The sequence below is a fragment of the Diceros bicornis genome, chromosome 18 (assembly GCF_020826845.1).
Source record: "Diceros bicornis minor isolate mBicDic1 chromosome 18, mDicBic1.mat.cur, whole genome shotgun sequence".
NCBI classification, from domain to species: Eukaryota; Metazoa; Chordata; class Mammalia; order Perissodactyla; family Rhinocerotidae; genus Diceros; species Diceros bicornis.
In genome coordinates, this window is record NC_080757.1 from 25,271,952 (window position 1) to 25,291,832 (window position 19,881).

At 39.3% G+C, this 19,881-nt stretch overlaps 2 protein-coding genes across 7 annotated transcripts in view; one reads left to right on the plus strand and one right to left on the minus strand.

Moving 5' to 3' along the window:
- The window catches only part of TADA2A (transcriptional adaptor 2A), a 46,197-nt gene extending 28,448 nt beyond the window's left edge, over positions 1-17,749 (minus strand). Inside the window, exons 1-4 of one of the 3 annotated variants that reach the window (XM_058560452.1) lie at positions 17,703-17,749; positions 15,129-15,254; positions 7,467-7,573; positions 6,383-6,442 (exon numbers count right to left, since the gene is read on the minus strand). In XM_058560452.1, coding sequence (XP_058416435.1) covers positions 6,383-6,442; positions 7,467-7,573; positions 15,129-15,153 — 192 coding nt within the window. In that variant the 5' untranslated portion in view covers positions 15,154-15,254; positions 17,703-17,749. Of the gene's footprint in view, positions 1-6,382; positions 6,443-7,466; positions 7,574-15,128; positions 15,367-17,702 lie in introns of those variants that run through there. The other 2 variants (XM_058560454.1, XM_058560455.1) reach the window with 2 other exon arrangements.
- A 111-nt stretch (positions 17,750-17,860) lies between these two features.
- The window catches only part of ACACA (acetyl-CoA carboxylase alpha), a 277,171-nt gene continuing 275,150 nt past the window's right edge, over positions 17,861-19,881 (plus strand). For 3 of the 4 annotated variants that reach the window (XM_058560445.1, XM_058560443.1, XM_058560444.1), the window contains exon 1: positions 17,861-18,350. The gene's annotated coding sequence lies outside the window, so the exon portion shown is untranslated. The remainder of the gene's footprint in view (positions 18,351-19,881) is intronic. The other variant, XM_058560441.1, reaches the window with a different exon arrangement.

The window sequence follows — 19,881 nt, forward strand, 5'->3', positions numbered from 1 at the left end:
CCAGTAGCAATGAACACTTATAGTGCTCAGCATGCAGTCTCTAAATACTATTTCCCACTAAAGGAACCAGGGCTCCTTGAAGGAAAAGCTGATTCCAGGTTTGGGTCAGGAAATGTATAAGATGATACTGGAACATTTTGTCATACGGGAAAGCAAAGAAGCTCTCAAAGACTGTAAGGGTCATGTCAAAAGGACTCAGAGGTCAACTTATAGAGGCTCCCACTAACCAAAAATTGGAACAGTTTGAGCATTAATAAGGATAATAACTGCAAAGGACTGAAACACATCAAATATTCTAAATATCTAGAGGATGCCAGGGAACCAACTCATATTTTCAAAACCAGTAAATAAGGGGAAATAAGCAGGTATTTATCCTGCCTTTCCTGTACAAACTTTATCTCAGGGTGGCCACATAGATAATGATGAGAAGTTTCTTTTTATAGAATTATTTTAACTCGTAAATTAAAAGGAGTGATAGAACTAAAAGATAACTATTTTGCAATCCCTGACGAATAGATCTGGACAACGATCATAAATGAATCTGATATAGCCACTATATGTAACCACCAATTTATAAGAAACATAGAAGACCGAGGAACAGCAAAATCCAAACTACACTAACATCTGTAAGTCAAATACCCTAGGTTTTTAAAAAATCAACTAAACTATAAGAAATATGAGAAAGAGTGAGGAAAGGGGAAGAGGGAGAGGGAGAACCCACAAAACAGAAAATAAGAGGCAACCAATTGGAATGTATGGATCTTATGTGTATCCCAATTAGAACAAACTCTAACAGTTAAAGAAAAAAAGTTTTATGATACCACTACACACTCAGGATACCCATTAGAATAGCTAAAATGAAGAAACTGACAGTATCAAAAGTCGACAAGCATCTGGAGCAATCAGAAATCTTATACATTGCTAGTGGAGGTGTAAAATGATACAACCACTTAGGAAACTTTTTGACAGTTTCTTAAAAGTTAAATAATTACGTATTCTATGACCCAGCAATTCCACTCTTAAAATATTCATCCAAGAAAAATGAAAATATATGTCCACAGAAAGCCTCATACTAGAATGTTCATAGCAGCTTTATTCACAATAGCCAAAAACTAGGCAAAGCCCAGGTGTCCATCAACAGGAGAATGGATAAACAAACTGCATTATATTCACACCATGGAATATTACTCAGTAACAAAAGGAATGAACTACTATACACAACAAGAATAAATCTCAAATACATGCTGAGTGGAAAAAAAAAAAACAGAAACAAGAGTACATACAGTATAAATCCATTTACATGCAGTTCTAAAATATGCAAAACTGATCCATGGTAATAGAAATCAGAAGTGATTGTTTCCGGGGTGGAAAAGGGTGCAGAGATTTTTAAAAAAGCTTTTACAAATTGATTGGGGAAATGTGAAAAGTGAGTTGAATTACTTTTAAATTTTAGAGAGATTTAATAAAACATTTATAGATGAAATGATATAATATCTGAGAGATTTGCTTCAAAATAATCTGGATAGGTAGAGGGTTAGATGAAACAAGATAGGCTATGAGTTGATAATTTTAAGAGCTAGTGACAAGTATACGGCAACTTATTATACTACGTGTGGTAGTTGGTTACAATGGTGGCCCCTGATGAACTTCTCCTAGAATTCATATCTTTGTGTGGTCCCTTCCCATTCAATATGGGCTAGACCCGTGACTTGCTTAAGAGGGCCTAGCAGCTTCCACTTTTGTGCTCTTGGGAGCCCTGAACCACCATGTAAGAAATCTATTCTCCTTGCTGGAAAGACTGTGTGGAGAAGCCACATGAAGGAGAGGCCCCAAGGCTACCTAGAGAAGAACCAAGGCCCCAGGCAGCTATGATGTTCCAGCTAACTTCCCACCAATTCAAGCCATCCTGAGGTGCCAGAAGTGTGAAAAAAGCCCCTCGGACTCCAGCCCCAGCACATCTCGGAACCAAAAGCAACCCTCTCTGTGCCCAATCTGAATTCCTGACACACAAAACTGTGGGAGATAATAAAACGGTTATTTTAAACCACGAAGTTTTGAGGTACCTGTTAGGTAGCAATAGATAACTGAAGCATCATTGTTTCTATTTTAGTGTATGCTTGAAATTTTCTGTAAGTTTAAAAAAAAAGTGACACAAGAGGTCTTCAGATTACACAGGCATTCAGAAATTGTTACATCTTTTGTTAATGACAAAGAAAATCTCTGTGATGATTTGTGAAATAACACTACTAATAAGCAACACATTTTTATCTGAGCACATACAATGAATATGCCCAGCACATGAGGTACTACAAGATCCAAGAGAGAAATTTCAGTCTGTGTCTATATTAAATTCATAATAATCACACAATCTAGCAAGTACCATAAATACATGTAAATAAGACAACTCGTAGTTGAAGAGCCTATGTTATTTCTAAAACTGTATTTTAGAATATTAATTAGCCCTCACCAACTTTACTGCGAGATAAATGAGAAAGATTTTCTACACCAAAAAATAAATGGGGGGCCGGCCCAGTGGCTCAGCGGTTAAGTGCGCGCGCTCCGCTTCAGCGGCCCAGGGTTCGCTGGTTCGGATCCTGGGTGCGCACCAACACACTGCTTGTCAAGCCATGCTGTGGCAGCGTCCCATATAAAGTAGAGGAAGATGGGCACGGATGTTACCCCAGGGCCAATTTGCCACAGAATAAAGAGGACTGGCATCAGATGTTAGTTCAGGGTTGATCTTCCTCACAAAAAAAATAAAATGAAATAAATAAATAAATAAATAAATGGGCATAAGGCAGTTTTTCTTAAAGTTGAATCAATGCTATTCAATTCTGGAACCCAATCTCAGCCCTACTAAACCAGAATCGCTAACAGCAGGGCCTAGGAATCTATAATTTTAAGAAGCCCTAAGTGATTCTTATGCACTACAGTTTAAGAATCACTGGTATAAAGGGTGTGGCAGAAAAAGGTGCCTTGACTTGTTCAAGGTTCTAAGAATTATAAGACAAAAATAGGCATAGAACTCAGAAATCTTGATTAATGCACCACCCACCACAGGATGAGTAACTTCCAAAAATACAGCACCGTGAGATGACAAAAGTACTGAAAACCATTTAAAGTTTTCTGAGGCTTGATATGCAAAAAAAGTCAAGATTTTAGTGGCTTCATGTGTAAAAGCCAAAATTTGGTCATCATTCCTACAGAAGGAAAGACTCTTCTTCCCCTTGTTTGGGAACAGATAAGACTGGCAGAAAAAAGGGAGTGTTAGTAACCTCTAAAAGCTCCCCAAAGTAAAGGACAGAATTCTGAAATGTGTTTGTATGGGTGTTGAATATGTGAGAAAAGGATGATGTAATCCAAAGAATTAAGTGGACTTGGAGTAAAACTCGGTCAGTGCCTTCAGCATTATGCAGAAGGGATGGTGCTCAGAACAGCTAAAAAGCTCATGGTCAGCTTTCCTCCAGTGGATAACCATCAATCGACCCAACTTACACTGAATTATCGTTTAAGGAATCATTCTCACAATTCAAATGAATAAATTTGTATTCTGGTTCTAGGCATTCTTGTGTGAATTTGGGAAAGAATAAACCAGCTTTCTGAAGATCTGATAACCTTGGTGAAATGAATTCAAAGCCATAGCTACTTTGACTATACTCTCCCAACTCTTCATTCATTTTGCAATTAACAAAAGGAAAAAAATTTATTCATATGAAAAGATGTTCCACATCATATGTTACCAGAGAAATACCAATTAAAACAACAAGATACCAGTATATACCTAACAGAATGGCCAAAATCTGAAACACTGACAACACCAAATGCTGGCAAGGATGTGGAGCAACAGGAATTTGCACTCACTGTTGGTAGGAATGCAAAATGAGAGTCACTTTGGAAGACAGTTTGTCAGTTCTTACAAAACTAAACATACTCTTATCATGTGACCCAGCAATCACATTCCTTGGTCTTTATCCAAAGGAGTTGAAAACTCATGTCCACACAAAAACCTGCACATGGATGTTTATAGCAGCTTTATTCATAACTGCCAAAACTTGGAAGCAACCAAGATGTCCTTCAGTAGATGGATGGATAAACAAACTGTGGTACATACAGATCGTGGAATATTATCCAGTGCTAAAAAGAGATGAGCTATCAAGCCATGAAAAGACATAGAGGAAACTTAAATACATATTACTAAGTGAAAGAAGCCAATCTGAAAAGGCTATATACTGTACGATTGCAACTATATGGCATTCTGGAAAAGGCAAAACTCTGGAGACTGTAAAGCGATCGGTGGTTGTCAGGGGTTGGGGGAAGGGATGGATGAACGGGCAGAGCACAGAGGATTTTTAGGGCCATGAAACTACTCTGTATACTATAATGATGGATACATGACATTAGATATTTATACAAACCAAGAGAATGTACAACACCAACAGTGAACTCTAACATAAACTAGGGACTTTGGGTGGTAATGAGGTGTTAGTGTAGGTTCATCAGTTATAATGAATGTACCACTCTGGTGGGGGATGTTGATAATGGGGGAGGCTATACATTTGTCAGGGCAGGAGATATGGGAAATCTCTACTTTCTATTCAATTTTGCTGTGAGGCTACAACTGCTCTAAAAAACAAAGTCTAATATAAAAAAATCTATTCCAAGTCTTATAATTAGTGAAGAAACTATTTAGCAGACTGAAGGCATTTAGAGAGACGTACGGGAAGGCTAGCTAGTTGGCTACCAAGAATTCTTACTAAAGAGCATTTCTTTGATTAATCCATTATGGACCAGTAACTGACTCTCAGCATTAAAGGCCCAGAAACTCATCTTAAAGAGGACTCCACAAATAATCAGACTCGGAGATGATGATTCACCCTTTCCGAACTTTTAAGAGACTGAAGTAGATACACTACAGTGCTGTGGTACGCAGAATTCTAAAGATGTCCCCCTTTTCCCTCAAGATTTCTGTCCCTTGAATATTCAATCCAACACTAACTAGACATTGCTGCGAAGGGACTTTGTTGATGGGATTAAGGTACTAATCAACTGACCTTAAAATAGAGTATCCTGGATTATCCAGGTGGGCCCAATGTAATCACACGGACCCTTAAAAGTAGAAAAGAGAGGCAGAAGAGTCAGAAAGATTCAGCACAAGAGAGAAGCAGAAAGAGAGGTCAGAGAGATTTCATCAATAACCCCTCAAGGACTCCCTGCCATTGCAGGCTTTGAATATAGAGAAAGGGGGCCAGCAGCCCCTTGAGGCTGAGAGCAAGTCCTGGCCAACAGCTAACAAGGAAACAGTAGCATCAGTCCTACAAGCTCATGGCAGTGAATTCTGTCAACAACCTGAATGAAAATGGAAGTTCACTGGAAGCAGATCCCCCCAGGGCCTCCAGATAAAGCCCAGGACACCCAACACCTTCATTTCAGCCTTATGGGACCTGGAGCAAACCAGCTGAGCCTAACGGTCTTCTGACCTACGGAATTGCAAGATGATAAATTTGTGTTGTCTTAAGCCATTTAATTTTTGGTAATTTGCTATGGCAGCAACAATATTAGAAAACTAATATAAGTGTCAATGGATTAATCTACAATGTGAAATTATTACTGTCAAGCAGATGCTCAGCCAGCATTCTTTCCTGTAAGAAAAACTACATGGGAGGCCAAATGTAAGAAAACTACTTGGTGGACTAGAAGTTATGCTCTGATAACTGACAAAACTATCTCAACAAAGGTATATATACCTGCCAAGCAGACCAAATACTCACTTTGCCTTATTAAAGTGTCCATTCCTCTGGCTAGAGCTTGGAGGGACACTACCAACATCTGCCTCTGATTCCTTCTTTAGAGGTGGCAAATACATCAATCAAATTTTAGCCAAGTCTTATTCTGGCTTATAAGCCAGTCTGTCTCTTCAAAGTGATTTTATATATTATATCATTCACTCTATGTTCATTTTATCAGAGGGTAACTAATTTCCCCAAGGCAAGGAGATGGAGTGCCAGACATAAACTTCGCCACTGCTCACAGGAACCACATAAAAACACCACTAGCCAAAACACAGCGACAACAACTTTACTATACGTTTATCAGTAAATCTAAACAGTAGCATACCTCTTATTCTTACATCATTAAATCTCAAAAAGTACTTCCTTTAAATTCCTTCTAATTTGAAACAAAAATCTGAGTACATAAAATGATTTTTAGACTTAAATGCCTTAGTAGATCCATGAAACTCTAAAAAACTTATTGGGTAATGATTACCTAACTCAGAAAAGGAGGAGAGAAAAGGGAAAGAGATACTTGGAGATGAAGAAAAAAGACTAATTCCCAGTATAATACTTGAAAAGTGAACAGAAATTCCCTGCAACTTCATCATTACCATTATTTCATAAGTATGATCACTTTGATGTTTCTTGTACTCAAATCCTCGAGTGAAACACTGCAAAAGAAAGGCAAATTAAGTTAATCAAAAAGCTACTTTTTGAAATGCTTTCTTAAAGGACAGAAGATGGTTTAGGGGTAGTCTACTTGTGATGAGTCTTTAAGAATTCATTTAATCTTGTCTGCAGCCACAACAGGATGGGTATATTCATGATCACAGCTTTTCAGTGGCCCTCACAGATAAAAAACAACAACCTGAAAAAAGACTTTTTCCTAGGACAACTCCTCCTTTGATAAGAGCATAGCCCTGGTATCTGACTGCTTAAATTTGAATCCTGCCTCCATAGTTACCATATTTCAGCAATTCTAAGACATCCATTTTTTCATATTTTAAAACTCTGAAACGAGGATTCATCTTATAATATAAAGCATATCACAACTTTTATCAGCCATTTTTACATTTCTGAAATTGGAATGCTTCTTATCACCAAAAGCATTTTGGATCCCATAAAGTATGGTATTTGCTGTGTGACCTTCAGCAAATTACTTAACCTCTCTTTGCCTGAGTTTCCTCTATGAAGTGGGGATACCAATCATACTTACTTCACAGGGTTGTAGTGATGATTTAAAGGTTAATTCATGTAAAGTACTCAAAACAGTGCCTGGCACAGAGTAAACACTTACAATTAGTACTATTATTACCATCATCACACACAAAAACATCATCCCTCGTTTGTTACCGCTTCAAAGATCATTCTTCAATAAGACAATAAACAGTGTCGTAGGTGCTATCAAAAGGAATAATCCTCCAATTCTGTTTCCTATAGCCCCAATACTTTAAATCTACTGGCAAAAACAGTGTTAAGCATTAGGTTGATACAGAGATGTGGAATATTCAACAGTCTATCTCATCCGTCTGCTCTATTCCCCAACATTTCACTGTTAAAATGTTTAATAGAAGATTGACTGGAAGCAACAGATTTAATAAGGTATGGTCCCTCTGAGCAGCTGATAGTCATCTCTGAATTTACTATACCCATAAAACTAGGCTAGGAGAGGCAAGCCTCTACTTAATGAGTTACCTGTAAGCAGAGGAAAAAAGGAGGTGGCCCACACTCAGCACACTTGATATAAGGCTCCATGAGGTAGGAGGAGCAGCCTCGGCAAGGTGGCTTATCAGAGGGATCATCTAGAACAAACAAAAAAACATACTAGCTTCAAAACCTCTTATGATTATCTTAAGTGCAAGAAGGTGAAAATCTGCAGACGACTACACAGGCAGTGCGCTGTGCTGGAAAGTTCATGGAGACAAGATGAGCTTATTTCAAACAAGAAAAAATAAAAATTATGTTCCTTTTTCTTTCAGGGCAGCTTTATTCCTTCCTACAGTGTATCTACTGTTTCAAACAGCTTTAAGTAGATATGGCCCCTGCAGAGAAATTTATAAACACAATTTTTAACTGAAAGTTTCATAATACCCACAACTTATTTTTCCAGGGGAAAAAAATGTCACATACCTATACAATACATATATATTTACAGATTAAGCAAATCTGACAAAATGTTAATGATTGCTGAATCTAGGTAGTGGGCAACAAGTTATCACTGTACAGTTCTTTCAACTTTTCTGTAAGTTTGAAAATTGTCATAATAAAAAGTTTGGGGGAAAAAACTCCTTTGTCTTAGGACAAAGGAGTATATGTCTTAGGATATACTACTTTATCTTTATTTATTTTTTTTAATTTATTTTTTTGTGAGGAAGATCAGCCCTGAGCTAACATCCATGCTAATCCTCCTCTTTCTGCCGAGGAAGACCGGCTCTGAGCTAACATCTATTGCCAATCCTCCTCCTTTTTCTCCCCAAAGCCCCAGTAGATAGTTGTATGTCATAGTTGCACATCCTTCTAGTTGCCGTATGTGGGACGCCGCCTCAGCATGGCCTGACAAGCGGTGCGTCGGTGTGCACCCGTGATCCGAACCTGGGCCGCCAGTAGCGGAGTGCGCGCACTTAACCGCTTAAGCCACAGGGCCGGCCCCTACTTTATATTTAAGTTGGGATTTAAACCCAGGAAAGCTCCCTCCCTTTCTCCCACGGTAAGCAAAGAACATAGCAGACCTTCTCCAGTTCCAATGACAGTATTGTCTCTGAAATATTAAGGCAAGGGGTACAATCCAAACTCTCTAAAGCCATAAAAATGCAGATATGTGTGTCCCCAGTTGCCCCAAACTCTGCCTCTCTTGAGTCACGGCAACCTAGCAGAGCTGTTCTCTGTGATCAACAGCAGGAGTCTAAGAAAACACAGGCTTTGAAGGTAGATGAAGGGACTTAATCTGTTTAGCCTGGGGCAGGATTTCTCACTTTCTGTAATAGCATTTTCCTTCCTAAAGTCCAAGAAATACTCTTCAAGGCACCTTTCCCTCCTTCAAGTGGTGATTATTCTTTTCATTTGTTTCTAAATGAAGACCTGGAGGAGAATGACAGGGAAAGAAATATAATCTTTCTAGCAATAGCTTCAAAATAAATATATGGAATAGCAACTACCCGCCTTGTCCCATTTTAAATTTTGACATGGAAGAACAAAAATTGTTTTATATTAAGTGCTAGATGCCAATTTTTACCAAATTACCTTCTTCCTCACATCCTTTTATTTTAATGATATAAGCTTGTTTTCCTTTCCTCAGAAAAAAAATCAGTCACTGACCAAAATAAAGAGCTTTTAAACCCTTATGTCAAGAAGAAGTAATTATTTTGGAAGAATAATCCAATTTATAGTTTTAAAAATTTTAGACAATAAAAGCAGAAAGTATAAGTCACACTCTATTAACATTTTGATTTCCAGCCTTTCTTCTATATGTGTGTATATATTTTAACAAAAGTGAGATACTATAAACGATGTTTTGTAGCCTGTTTTTTTCACTTGACAATATACATGACAGTATACACAGATCTTCCTCATTCTTTTTAATGGATGAATAATACTCCATTATATCAATTATCTGACCTAATGGTTTTCAAAAAGCCCCTTAGGAAGGCATTTTGGGAATCGGAGATTTTTTTTTGTTGCCACGATGACTAGGGAGCATCATTGGCATTTAGCAGGCAGGGACCAGGGATGCCAGATATCCTGCAATGCTCAACACATTCTTATACAACAAAGAATTGGCGTGCATCCAGCACAACTTTCAAACATCCCACCAGACACCCAAGTAAGTGAAAAACCTGTTCATAGTTACATGACCCAGAACCTAATTGCATATTACATATAAAACAAGATGTTTTTTGATAGTTTTAATATATATTGAATTTTCCAGGAAGGCAATGGCATGTACTTCTAGAGGGTTTTATCTTGTTTTGTTTGGAACTTTACCAAGAATCGTTGAAGGCTGTGGAATTTCTGAGTCACCAATACAACACACACAAATCATTGTGCATTTGTAGTTGTAAGATGCACAGTGATTCAACATATGGGTGCAAGCATCTGACTACTTAAGTCATGATGTCTTCTACTGTAATCACGTCTAAACATATGAAGATACATATTTTATTATAAATTGCATTATTTCATTATAAATTACTTCTCTTTTATTTATCCTTTGTATTATAGTTAGGGCATTATTACTTTTATTTTTTTGAAATCATATTATCTACGTATTTCATTGCCAAACAGTAAAAGGGGCTTTAAAAATATTATAAAAAGAAATCACTAGGTCTCAGAAAGTTGAGAACAACTAATCTAACCAGTTCCCTACTGGTGGGCATTTATGTTGTTTCTAATTTTTCACTATTATAAAGAATGCTGAGATCAACAGTCTTAACCCACCACCTGGGAGAAAACATTTGCAAATCATATATCTAACAAGGGGTTTATCTCTAAAATATATAAAGAACTCACACAACTGAACACCAAAAACCAAACAACCCGATCAAAAAATGGGCAGAGGATATAACAAACATTTTTCCAAAGAAGATATAGAGATGGCCAAAAGGCACATGAAAAGATGTTCAACATCACTAATCATCAGGGAAATGCAAATCAAAACTACACTAAGATATCACCTTACACCCGTTAAAATGGCTATAATTACCAAGGCAAAAAATAACAAATGTTGGAAAGATTGTGGAGAAAAGGGAACCCTCATACACTGCTGGTGGGAATGCAAACTGGTGCAGCCACTATGGAAAACAGTATGGAGATTTCTCTGAAAATTAAAAATAGAAATACCATATGACCCAGCTATCCCACTACTGGGTATTTATCCAAAGAACTTGAAATCAACAATTCAAAGAGACTTATGCACCCCTACGTTCACTGCAGCATTATTCACTATAGCCAAGAAGCGGAAGCAACCCAAGTGCCCAGCGACTGAGGATTAGATAAAGAAGATGTGGTATATATATTCAATGGACTACTACTCAGCCATAAAAAAAGACAAAACCCTCCCATTTGCAACAACACGGATGGACCTTGAGGGTATTATGTTAAGCGAAATAAGCCAGACAGAGAAAGACAAACACCGTATGATTTCACTCATGTGTGGAAGATAAACTAACACACAGTCAAAGAGAACAGTTTGGTGGTTACCAGAGGGGAAGGGGGTTGGAGGTGTGCACAAGGGGTAAAGGGGCACATTTATATGGTGACTGACAAATAATAATGTACAACTGAAATTTCACAATGTTGTAAACTATTATGACCTCAATAAAAAAAGTCATTACTAGAAACACTAAAATGAAAAAAAAAAAAAAAAGAATGCTGAGATCAACAGTCTTGTATATATAACATTTCACATTTTGTTCCTCCGGATATGTATTTTCCTAGAATTAGAACTGTTGAGTGTATAGAGAGTTTTTGATACATATAGCTAAAGTGTCCTTCACAAAGGTATTCCAGAACTTTTCCATAACTTAGGAATAGAGAAAGGCTTTTATACCATCATTCAAAATCCAGGGACAATAAAAGGCTAACAGGGGACAGGCCCGGTGGCGTAGCAGTTAAGTTCGTGCGCTCTGCTTCAGTGGCCTGGGGGGTTTGCAGGTTCGGATCCCAGGCGCAGACTGACGCATCGCTTGTCAAGCCTCTACTTTATATGGGATGCTGTGGTGGCATCCCATATAAAGTAGAGAAAGATGGGCACAGATGTTAGCCCAGGGCCAATCTTTCTCAGCAAAAAGAGGAGGATTGGCATCAGATGTTAGCTCAGGGCTAATCTTCCTCACCAAAAAAAAAAAAAAAAAGGCTAATAAATTTGACTGCATAAACAAAACAAACAAAAAACCCTTTTGGCAAAAAGCACCATAAGCAAAGTAAAAAAGCAAATAAAGTAGAAGAAAATATTTGCAAACATATTGCAAAAGGTTAAAGTCTCTAATATACAAAGAACTTTTAAAATTAAGAGGAAAAAACAGACCAAAAATACTACTGCACAAGACATGAAGAGATAATTAGAAAAAAAACGATATAATAATAGCCCTTAAACACATGAAAAGACATTCAACTTCCTCATAATAAGAGAAATTTATACTGCGATATAACTTCTCACCCATTAGACTGGCTAAAATTCAGAAGCTTAATAATACACTTTCTTAGTAAGGCCATGGGGAAATAGGTATTCTCATATATTGCTGATGGGAATGCATTAGAACATTATTTGTAATTGTAAAATACTACTTAGACGCCCAAGCATTGGAGAGCAGTTGAACAAACTATGGTATACCCACACAATGGAGTACTATGAAAATATTAAAAAAGAATGAGAAAATCTCTATAAACTAATATAATATTTCCAGGAGATACTATTAAGTGAAGAAAACCAAAGTGCAATAGAGCATACATAGTATGCTGTCTTTCCTGTAAGAAATTAAGGAAAATAAAAAAACCCATATATATGCTGCTTATCTTTGCAAAAAAGAAATAAAGGACAGGTAAACTAGAAAACAATCAAGTTGGACACCTGCAAAGGGTTGGGGGAGGGGACATAGAATGGAGTAGAAGAGATACAGGAAGGAGTGACAATTCTCCAAATTTATCTTTTTGTATAGTTTTGACTTTTGGAAGCATATTTATGTTCTACAATATAAAAAAATTAAATCAGTAAATATGGGAAGGGAAAGCTGAAAGCGGAATGAATAGATAAACCCAACAGTATTTCAAAAGAATACTATAACCACACTGAAGAAGGAAAACAAAAAAGAACAAATCCAAGTAACTTATGAATATTTAACAGTATATCTTCAGTCTTGGGTGACACAGGGGAGAATTGCAAACAAATCCTGAACTTGTTGAAGTAGGTCTGTTTTATGTAGTGCTATGTGCAAACCAATTCTGAAATTTTGGATGACGGAGCAAATAAGTAAATGTGCTGATGTTGTTGGGTGCCAGGTTCTCACTGAGGAAAGGACATACAAAACAAAACAAGGCTTTTTTGGGGGAAAACAAAACAAAAAAAGCCTATGAAGATGAATTGGAAGTATCACTATGAACGCATGGTTTCTAAAAAAGTATATGTACGGCTATACGCATGTATACGTGAATATGTACTTTTCTTGATATGTATGTATACAGCATATATGCACATATATTTCCTAGCTCTGTGGGCCAAAAGAGCCAAGATGCAAAGACAATCTAGCAGCAATGAGCAATAACCAGATCTTGGTCTCTAACATCATTTCACTCTAAAAGGAACCAAGGCTCCTCAGAGAAATGGCTGATTCCCGGGCTGAGGCAGAGGAGGTACAAGATGCACACGGAATATGTAGCATGCCAAAATGTAAGGAGATGTTCAAAAAAATCATGGGGGCTATGTCACAAGGATGCTTGAAGGGACTCACAGTGGTCAAACTGGGACAACCAGAGAACAAAAATAATTAAGTATGATAAGTATAAACCAGTGAAAAAATAGGAATTCATATAATAAATAAATTAGCATATAAGCAAGGGAGACAGGAGGTCTCAATTATAGTAGAATGTTAAGTGCTAACTAGTAAATGTGAATTGAGTGCTGGATTTGGGGTGGAAGATCATTATTTTGCAACCATTACAGTAAAGATTAGATCAGGCAAAAATCATCAATGGATGCTAAATCTAGAAAGAAATTTTGATGAGGAGCAGGATATTTTATGGCCTGAAAGTGTCTCTCTATGGGCTGCTTATTACATGCAAGGGAAAAAACAGAAATTATACAGTGGAGAACTCAAACAGACACCTTGACCGGGTTTTCAAAATTAACATCACCAATAAGGGGTAGAGTAAGACCAGACAAACTCAAAATGAGAAACCTCTATTTTAAAAAAGAGGGAGGAAAGGGCCTGTATTCTTCACAAGTGTCAATGTCACTAAAGACAAAGGCTGTTGAGATGTTTCAGTTTAAAGGAGACTAAAGAGAAATAGCAACTTAATCTAACACCTGACCCCTGACAGTAGCCTGTACTGGAAAGAAAAGAACACCACAAAGGACATTACTGAGTCAGCTGACAAAACTGGAATACAGATGGTAGGTTAGATAAAAGTATTTCATCAATGTTAAATTTAACTAAAGTTGATAACTTTCTGAGGTTATATAATAGAATATTCCTATTCTTAGGAAATAAACACTAAAGTACCCACAGGTAAAGGGCCAAGATATATGTCATGACATACCCTCAAATGACTGAAAAAAAAAATGGGGTGTGTCTATCTATAAACATATATATAAATGAATAAATATAAATATATACATACATAAATATATATATATGTTTACACTCTCAGCATTGGGACAATTCATTTAGGTTCTTTCTCCATGTGTAAAATGAGAGATTTGAACTAGATACGTTTGAAGCCTCCATTCTGTCCCAAATTTATAGAGGGAGTGTGATGAAAGAGTAAATTAAAGCCCCTTTAAGAAATTGCTCAAGAGGAAACAACACCCCAAAAGTGTCTTTCTGATTTTTCTCATTGGGACACTACTAACATCTAAAAATGGATTTCAGGCCCGGCCCGGTGGTGCAAGCGGTTAAGTGTGCGCGCTCCGCTGCGGCGGCCCGGGGTTCGCTGGTTCGGATCCCGGGCGCGCACCGACGCACTGCTTGGTAAGCCATGCTGTGGCGGCGTCCCATATAAAGTGGAGGAGGATGGGCACCGATGTTAGCCCAGGGCGTCTTCCTCAGCCAAAAAAAAAGAGGAGGATTGGCGGATGTTAGCTAAGGGCTGATCTCCTCACAAAAAAAAAATAAAAAAAATAAAAATGGATTTCTATTTCTATGTCTTACCTTCAGAATTCAGAAAAAGCAGTATATTGTTTTCTCCATAGTTGTGGCTGCCTGAATTTATTTCACACACACACCATAATTCTCTGCATTATTATTACACTGTGGTTTACTCTTAGAACCCAAGTTCCATCTAAAAAGGCAGGGTGGCACTTCCTTTATTCTACCACTGACTCTTTCCTATCAAGGCATCTGAAATATGTTATTGGTTCTAATGAGAAATCCAACTGTTTTTTTAAGTCTAACTGCAGGTTAATCATACTATGCCTGGTCCATCTGAGCTTAGTTTTCTTATAAGACCTAGGGTGATATGTTTGTGTCATGTGTTCAGCGGGCAATCAATAAGTATCGGTTGATTTTATTTTGATTTGATACTTTTAATCCTTTAGGATCAGATTCACAGAGCTTGAACTTCAAAGTGCTTATTTTTCTTCTCTGATCAGCTTCCATTTCAGTTTGCTATTAATATTCACCTGGGACTTGTTCCCACAGTACTTACTGCTAAAGGAACCCAAACGGTCCATGCCCTAATTGGCAAAAACTGCTGCTTTGATCTTCCTCAATGCAGCGCTCCTTCAAGGAAATTTCAGAAATGGCCAACACATACACCAAAGCTTGATGACCCCTATGAACAAACAAAAGTGGCACATGGATCAGGAAATAATTCAAAGGGACAAGATAAAGAGAAGATAAGGCAACATACTCAATTCTACCACATCCTAGCTTTATAATGCTAAGCAAATCATTCTATAGATAAAGCCCGTTTCCTCCTCTGTAAAATGGGTATGATATAATAGCATCTACCTCCTGGAGTTGTTGTGACAATTAAATATCAAAATCCACATAAATAATATACCATAGTGCCTGGCCCATAGTAAGCCCTCTATAAAGGCTACGTACCTCCAATAAACAACTATTGGTATTCTCTGCCCAGCATCACTTCTCCGCTTAGCCCTCTTTCCTTTGAGAAACTGACTTTCCCACATTTCATATGGTTCTGGCGGGGTTGCCAATCATAATACTCCATCCCCTGCCCCCAGAGCAGCTAAAGCAACCAGATCTCTTCTTACAGAAATCTGAATCCTGAGTAAGACATATAAGGACAGAAGGCAGTTGAAGCTCAGTCATTCACTAGTCAAAGAATTTGGTCCATGAGTTCTGGCTGTTCAGATCCTCATCTCCAAGGGTGGCTCAACTGTTTAGTTTTTTCCCCTCATTTCTCTTTCCAATAATACTTCAACATGAATGAGTTTCTGTTACTAGAAACCAAGGAATTCTATCTGTTATGACATACACTTGTTCACTAATTTACTCTCTGAACAAAATTTAATAGGTATGTACAATGTACAATGATCTTTTTTTTGTTGTTTTGTGAGGAAGATCAGCCCTGAGCTAACATCTGCCAATCCTCCTCTTTTTTTGCTGAGGAAGACTGGCCCTGGACTAACATTCACGCCCATCTTCCTCTACTTTATATGGGACGCCACCGCAGCATGGCTCAACAAGCGGTGCGTTGGTGCGTGCCCGGGATCCGGCCCGCAAACCCCGGGCCGCTGCAGCAGAGCACGCACACTTAACCGCTTGCGCCACCGGGCCGGCCCCTACAAAGATCTTCTTGAAGGCAGAAATGAAATCATATTTCACACTAAGCCAAGAAAACATCCTTCCTTCTTCTAAACTCCCATAGCTTTTCATCTATCTCTTTTCTGGCATTTTTCACATTCTACTTTCTGAGGATTATTTCTGAATGCTGAAATTCTGAATTTCCCCCATTTTTAGACTAAATGAAAGCAGGGACTACATCCAGTACAAATTTGTATGCCTTAAAGTACCAAGCACAGAGGAAGAACTCAATAAACACAAATGTGATGGGCAAATGTTAGTCCTATAAAAGTTTAATTCATCTTTAGTTCTCCTGGAGTGACTTCTTTCATCTGATATTTTTAGCTTGGGGAATAATTCATCACTAAGCGTACGCAACACTCAAATAACATGGCTGTCAATGAACTGGTCTTTTTTGGGGGTAGGCTGGAGTGGGATGGTTCTCCCTCTGCTCTAGTCCCAGGAAAAGTTAGTCTTTGAAGAAAAATGAGTTTAGCACGGGGTATTATGCGCTCAGTATAATAAAATAATGGCCAACATTTATTGAACTTTTCTCACATGCCACATACTGTGGTACCACTCTATGTGGATTCTCTCTTTGAATCCTCACAACCTTCTGAGGCATGCTGCTTTTTCAAAGAAGGAAAGGATGCTCTGAAAGAATGATACTTGCACAACGTCTTACAGGTAGGGAACAGCAGTGCTGTTTCAACAGGTTAATAGAAATTTCAAGTAAAGGATGTAGACACAGTCTGGTAAACACTCCATGTCATAAGCACAATATTGCAACGAGCAGAACCTTCTGTTTTCCTCTCATTTCTTCTCCTGAGCCATTTCTGACACTAACATCCATGAAAGAACGGGTGCTAGCTCCAAATTAACATTTGCCACATTCAAAGAAGTTAGTGGGAGGAGGAAGGAAGGTACTGTGAAGAACAGCACTCAGTGTGGTGCAAAGGACAGGTGTAGGCTTTGGAGTTTTGCAGACAAGGTTCAAATCCTCACTGCGTTCCTTATTAGCTGTATATTCTCGGCCAAGCCATTTTACCTGAGCCTCAGACAGCCTCAGCTCTGAAACGGAGCTGAAATATTTACTTTGGAAGGCCTACTTGAAAACTCAATGGGAAACATGGGTCAGGGGCAGGACACACCGTGGCAGTTACCAGCGCAGCTACGCGCCCCATTGCACAGACAGGAATACCGAGGCTGGGCTCCTGCGGGGCCGCCCAGAGGGCGGGACGCGACAGGCTCGCCGCGGGGCGGGGCCCAAGAGGTCATGCGGAGTCCCGCACCGCCCTCCCCCACAGCCGGCGTGGCTGGCGCCTGCCGCCTCCACACCCCCCGCGTCTCTCCGGCCACCGGAACCCGCAGCGCCCCTCCCGCGCCGCACCTCGCGGTCCCCGCCTCCCCCTCGTCCCCCTAAAGGGGCTCGCACCCGCCACCGCCCGCCCTACAGTGCCTCGTGCCTCACCTCGCCGCGTCCCCCTCCTCCGCGCCGTGGAGCCGCCAGCCGCGCGCGCCCCTGGGGCTGCGTGCTCGCTCCCGAGCGGCGCAGGCGCGAGCGCGCCGCGTGCCGCGCGCCTGCCGCCGCCCCCTCAGCCCCTGTCCGGGCCCTCGCCGCGTGCCCGTCGCTGTCCTCCCGCAGAGGCCTGGGAGGATGGGGCTGAGCAGCTGGCCTAACCCTTGAGTCCGACCAGTTATCAGTTTTCCCGTGAGGCGCGTTGCCGGTCGCCAGACGTTTGCCGGTGCGTGGTGCCGTTTGATCCCCTCCAGAGGGCGGTGAGGTGGAGCGGGCCGGTACTGTCCTGCTTTTGTGTTTTTAACATTCCCACCCCCCACCCCTGTTGCAGCAAAGGAAATTGAGGCTGAGGGACTGGGCCCAAGGACGGCGAGCAGTGGCCGCCTCTCCAGTCCAGGTCTTGCAGTGCTGCCCATGGATTAACCAGACTGACTGAATGGTTTAAGGGTAAACAGGGTACGTTTTATTCAGATGCTCCTGGAACGTCGCAATTACCTCCTTTGGAAAGAACCATCCCCTCTTTGGGCTTCAGAGGCCCAGATTGAGGCGCAATGATGAGAGGATGTGGTGGGCCACTCTGATGTCAATCTTGAGGGCTAGGTATGTCCCAACATCTCTTATTACTACTACTAATTATTATAATAGCTACCATTTGTCGAGTATTTATTGCATGCCTGGCATTGTTCAAAGGAGGTTGTATACATGGTCTCATTTAATCTTCAAAAACAACCTTATGAGGTAGACACTATTATTATCCCCATTTTCCAAGTGAAGATATTTAGACTCTGGCTTTTAAATAATTTGGGATCATACTGCCAGAAAGTGTTGAGGAAGGTGATTCAAACTGTGGTTTATCTTAACCATTATGCTGTTACATCTGTTTAGAATTCTGTCTTGCATAAATTTGCCCAATGTCTTTTAGAATTCATTTACACATTCTGCCTGTGTGGCCTCTTTATTCATTTTTTAGTATATGAGTAATACAAGTTCATTCTAAAGAAAAAATCAGAAAATTCACATGAGCAAAAATAATGTGAAAACCAGCTCCCACCATGTTAAATAAACAGTTAACATTTTGGTATACACTCTTCCAGAAATTTTCCTATGCATCATGTCAATAAATACGGAGTAGTTTTACATTTGATATATCCTGAAAATCTGTTTATTCATTCATTCAACAAATATTTAATGAGCAGACATTGTTCTAGGTGCTGGGAATTCAGCAGTAAACAAAACAAAGTCTCTGCCTCATATAACAGTGGGGGAGATTGACAATAAAGCAATACACATAATATATTACTAAATAAGAGATAATGCCCAGTAATCTGGCAGGTTTTATGGAAAAAAATAAATCAGGATAAAGGGGTAAGAGTGATGTGGGGTGCTCTTTTAGATGGAGTGGACAAGGAAGGCCCCTTAATGGCACATAAGCAGAAATCTAATCATTAAATGAGAGAGGCAGCTACGTGGATTTCTAGAGGAAAACTATTCTAGAAGAGAAACAGCAATTGCAATGGCCCTGGGATAGAGACTTGCTTGACATGTTGGAGAAGTAGCAAGGAGACCAGTGTGGCTAGAGCACAGCAAATTAGAGAAATAAGTTGGGAAACAGGCAGAAGCCAGATCATGTATCGTCTGGTAAGCCATGGGTGGACTTTGGATTTTATTGGGATGTGATAGACTACCATGGAAGGGTGGAGAGGAAAGGCGTAATCAGATTTGTTTTAAAAGGATCATTCTGGCAGCTGTGTAGAGAATAAATGGTAGAAACATTAAAATTGCCCTTTAAAGCATAAATTGTCCTTTTACACAGCAGTTCAACAGATTGTTTATTAACATTGGTGTTTCACGTACATCTTTACAACCACTCTCACCTCCACAAAGAAGAAATAGGGTCAAACACTTAGGATATCTTCATGTCTTTCTCATCTAAACTGAAAATTTTCAAGCCTGACTAGGGCATATATCCAGATCTGGACGTCACGATTGTCAGCAAACTGAATATGAGTCATCAGTGTTGTACTATTGTGGAAAAAACAACCTCACATAATACTGGAATCTATTCATTAAAAATGTAGCCTTTAAGCACCTGGAAATTACCCTTCCTCTTCAATTGATGTTAGGCCCTCAG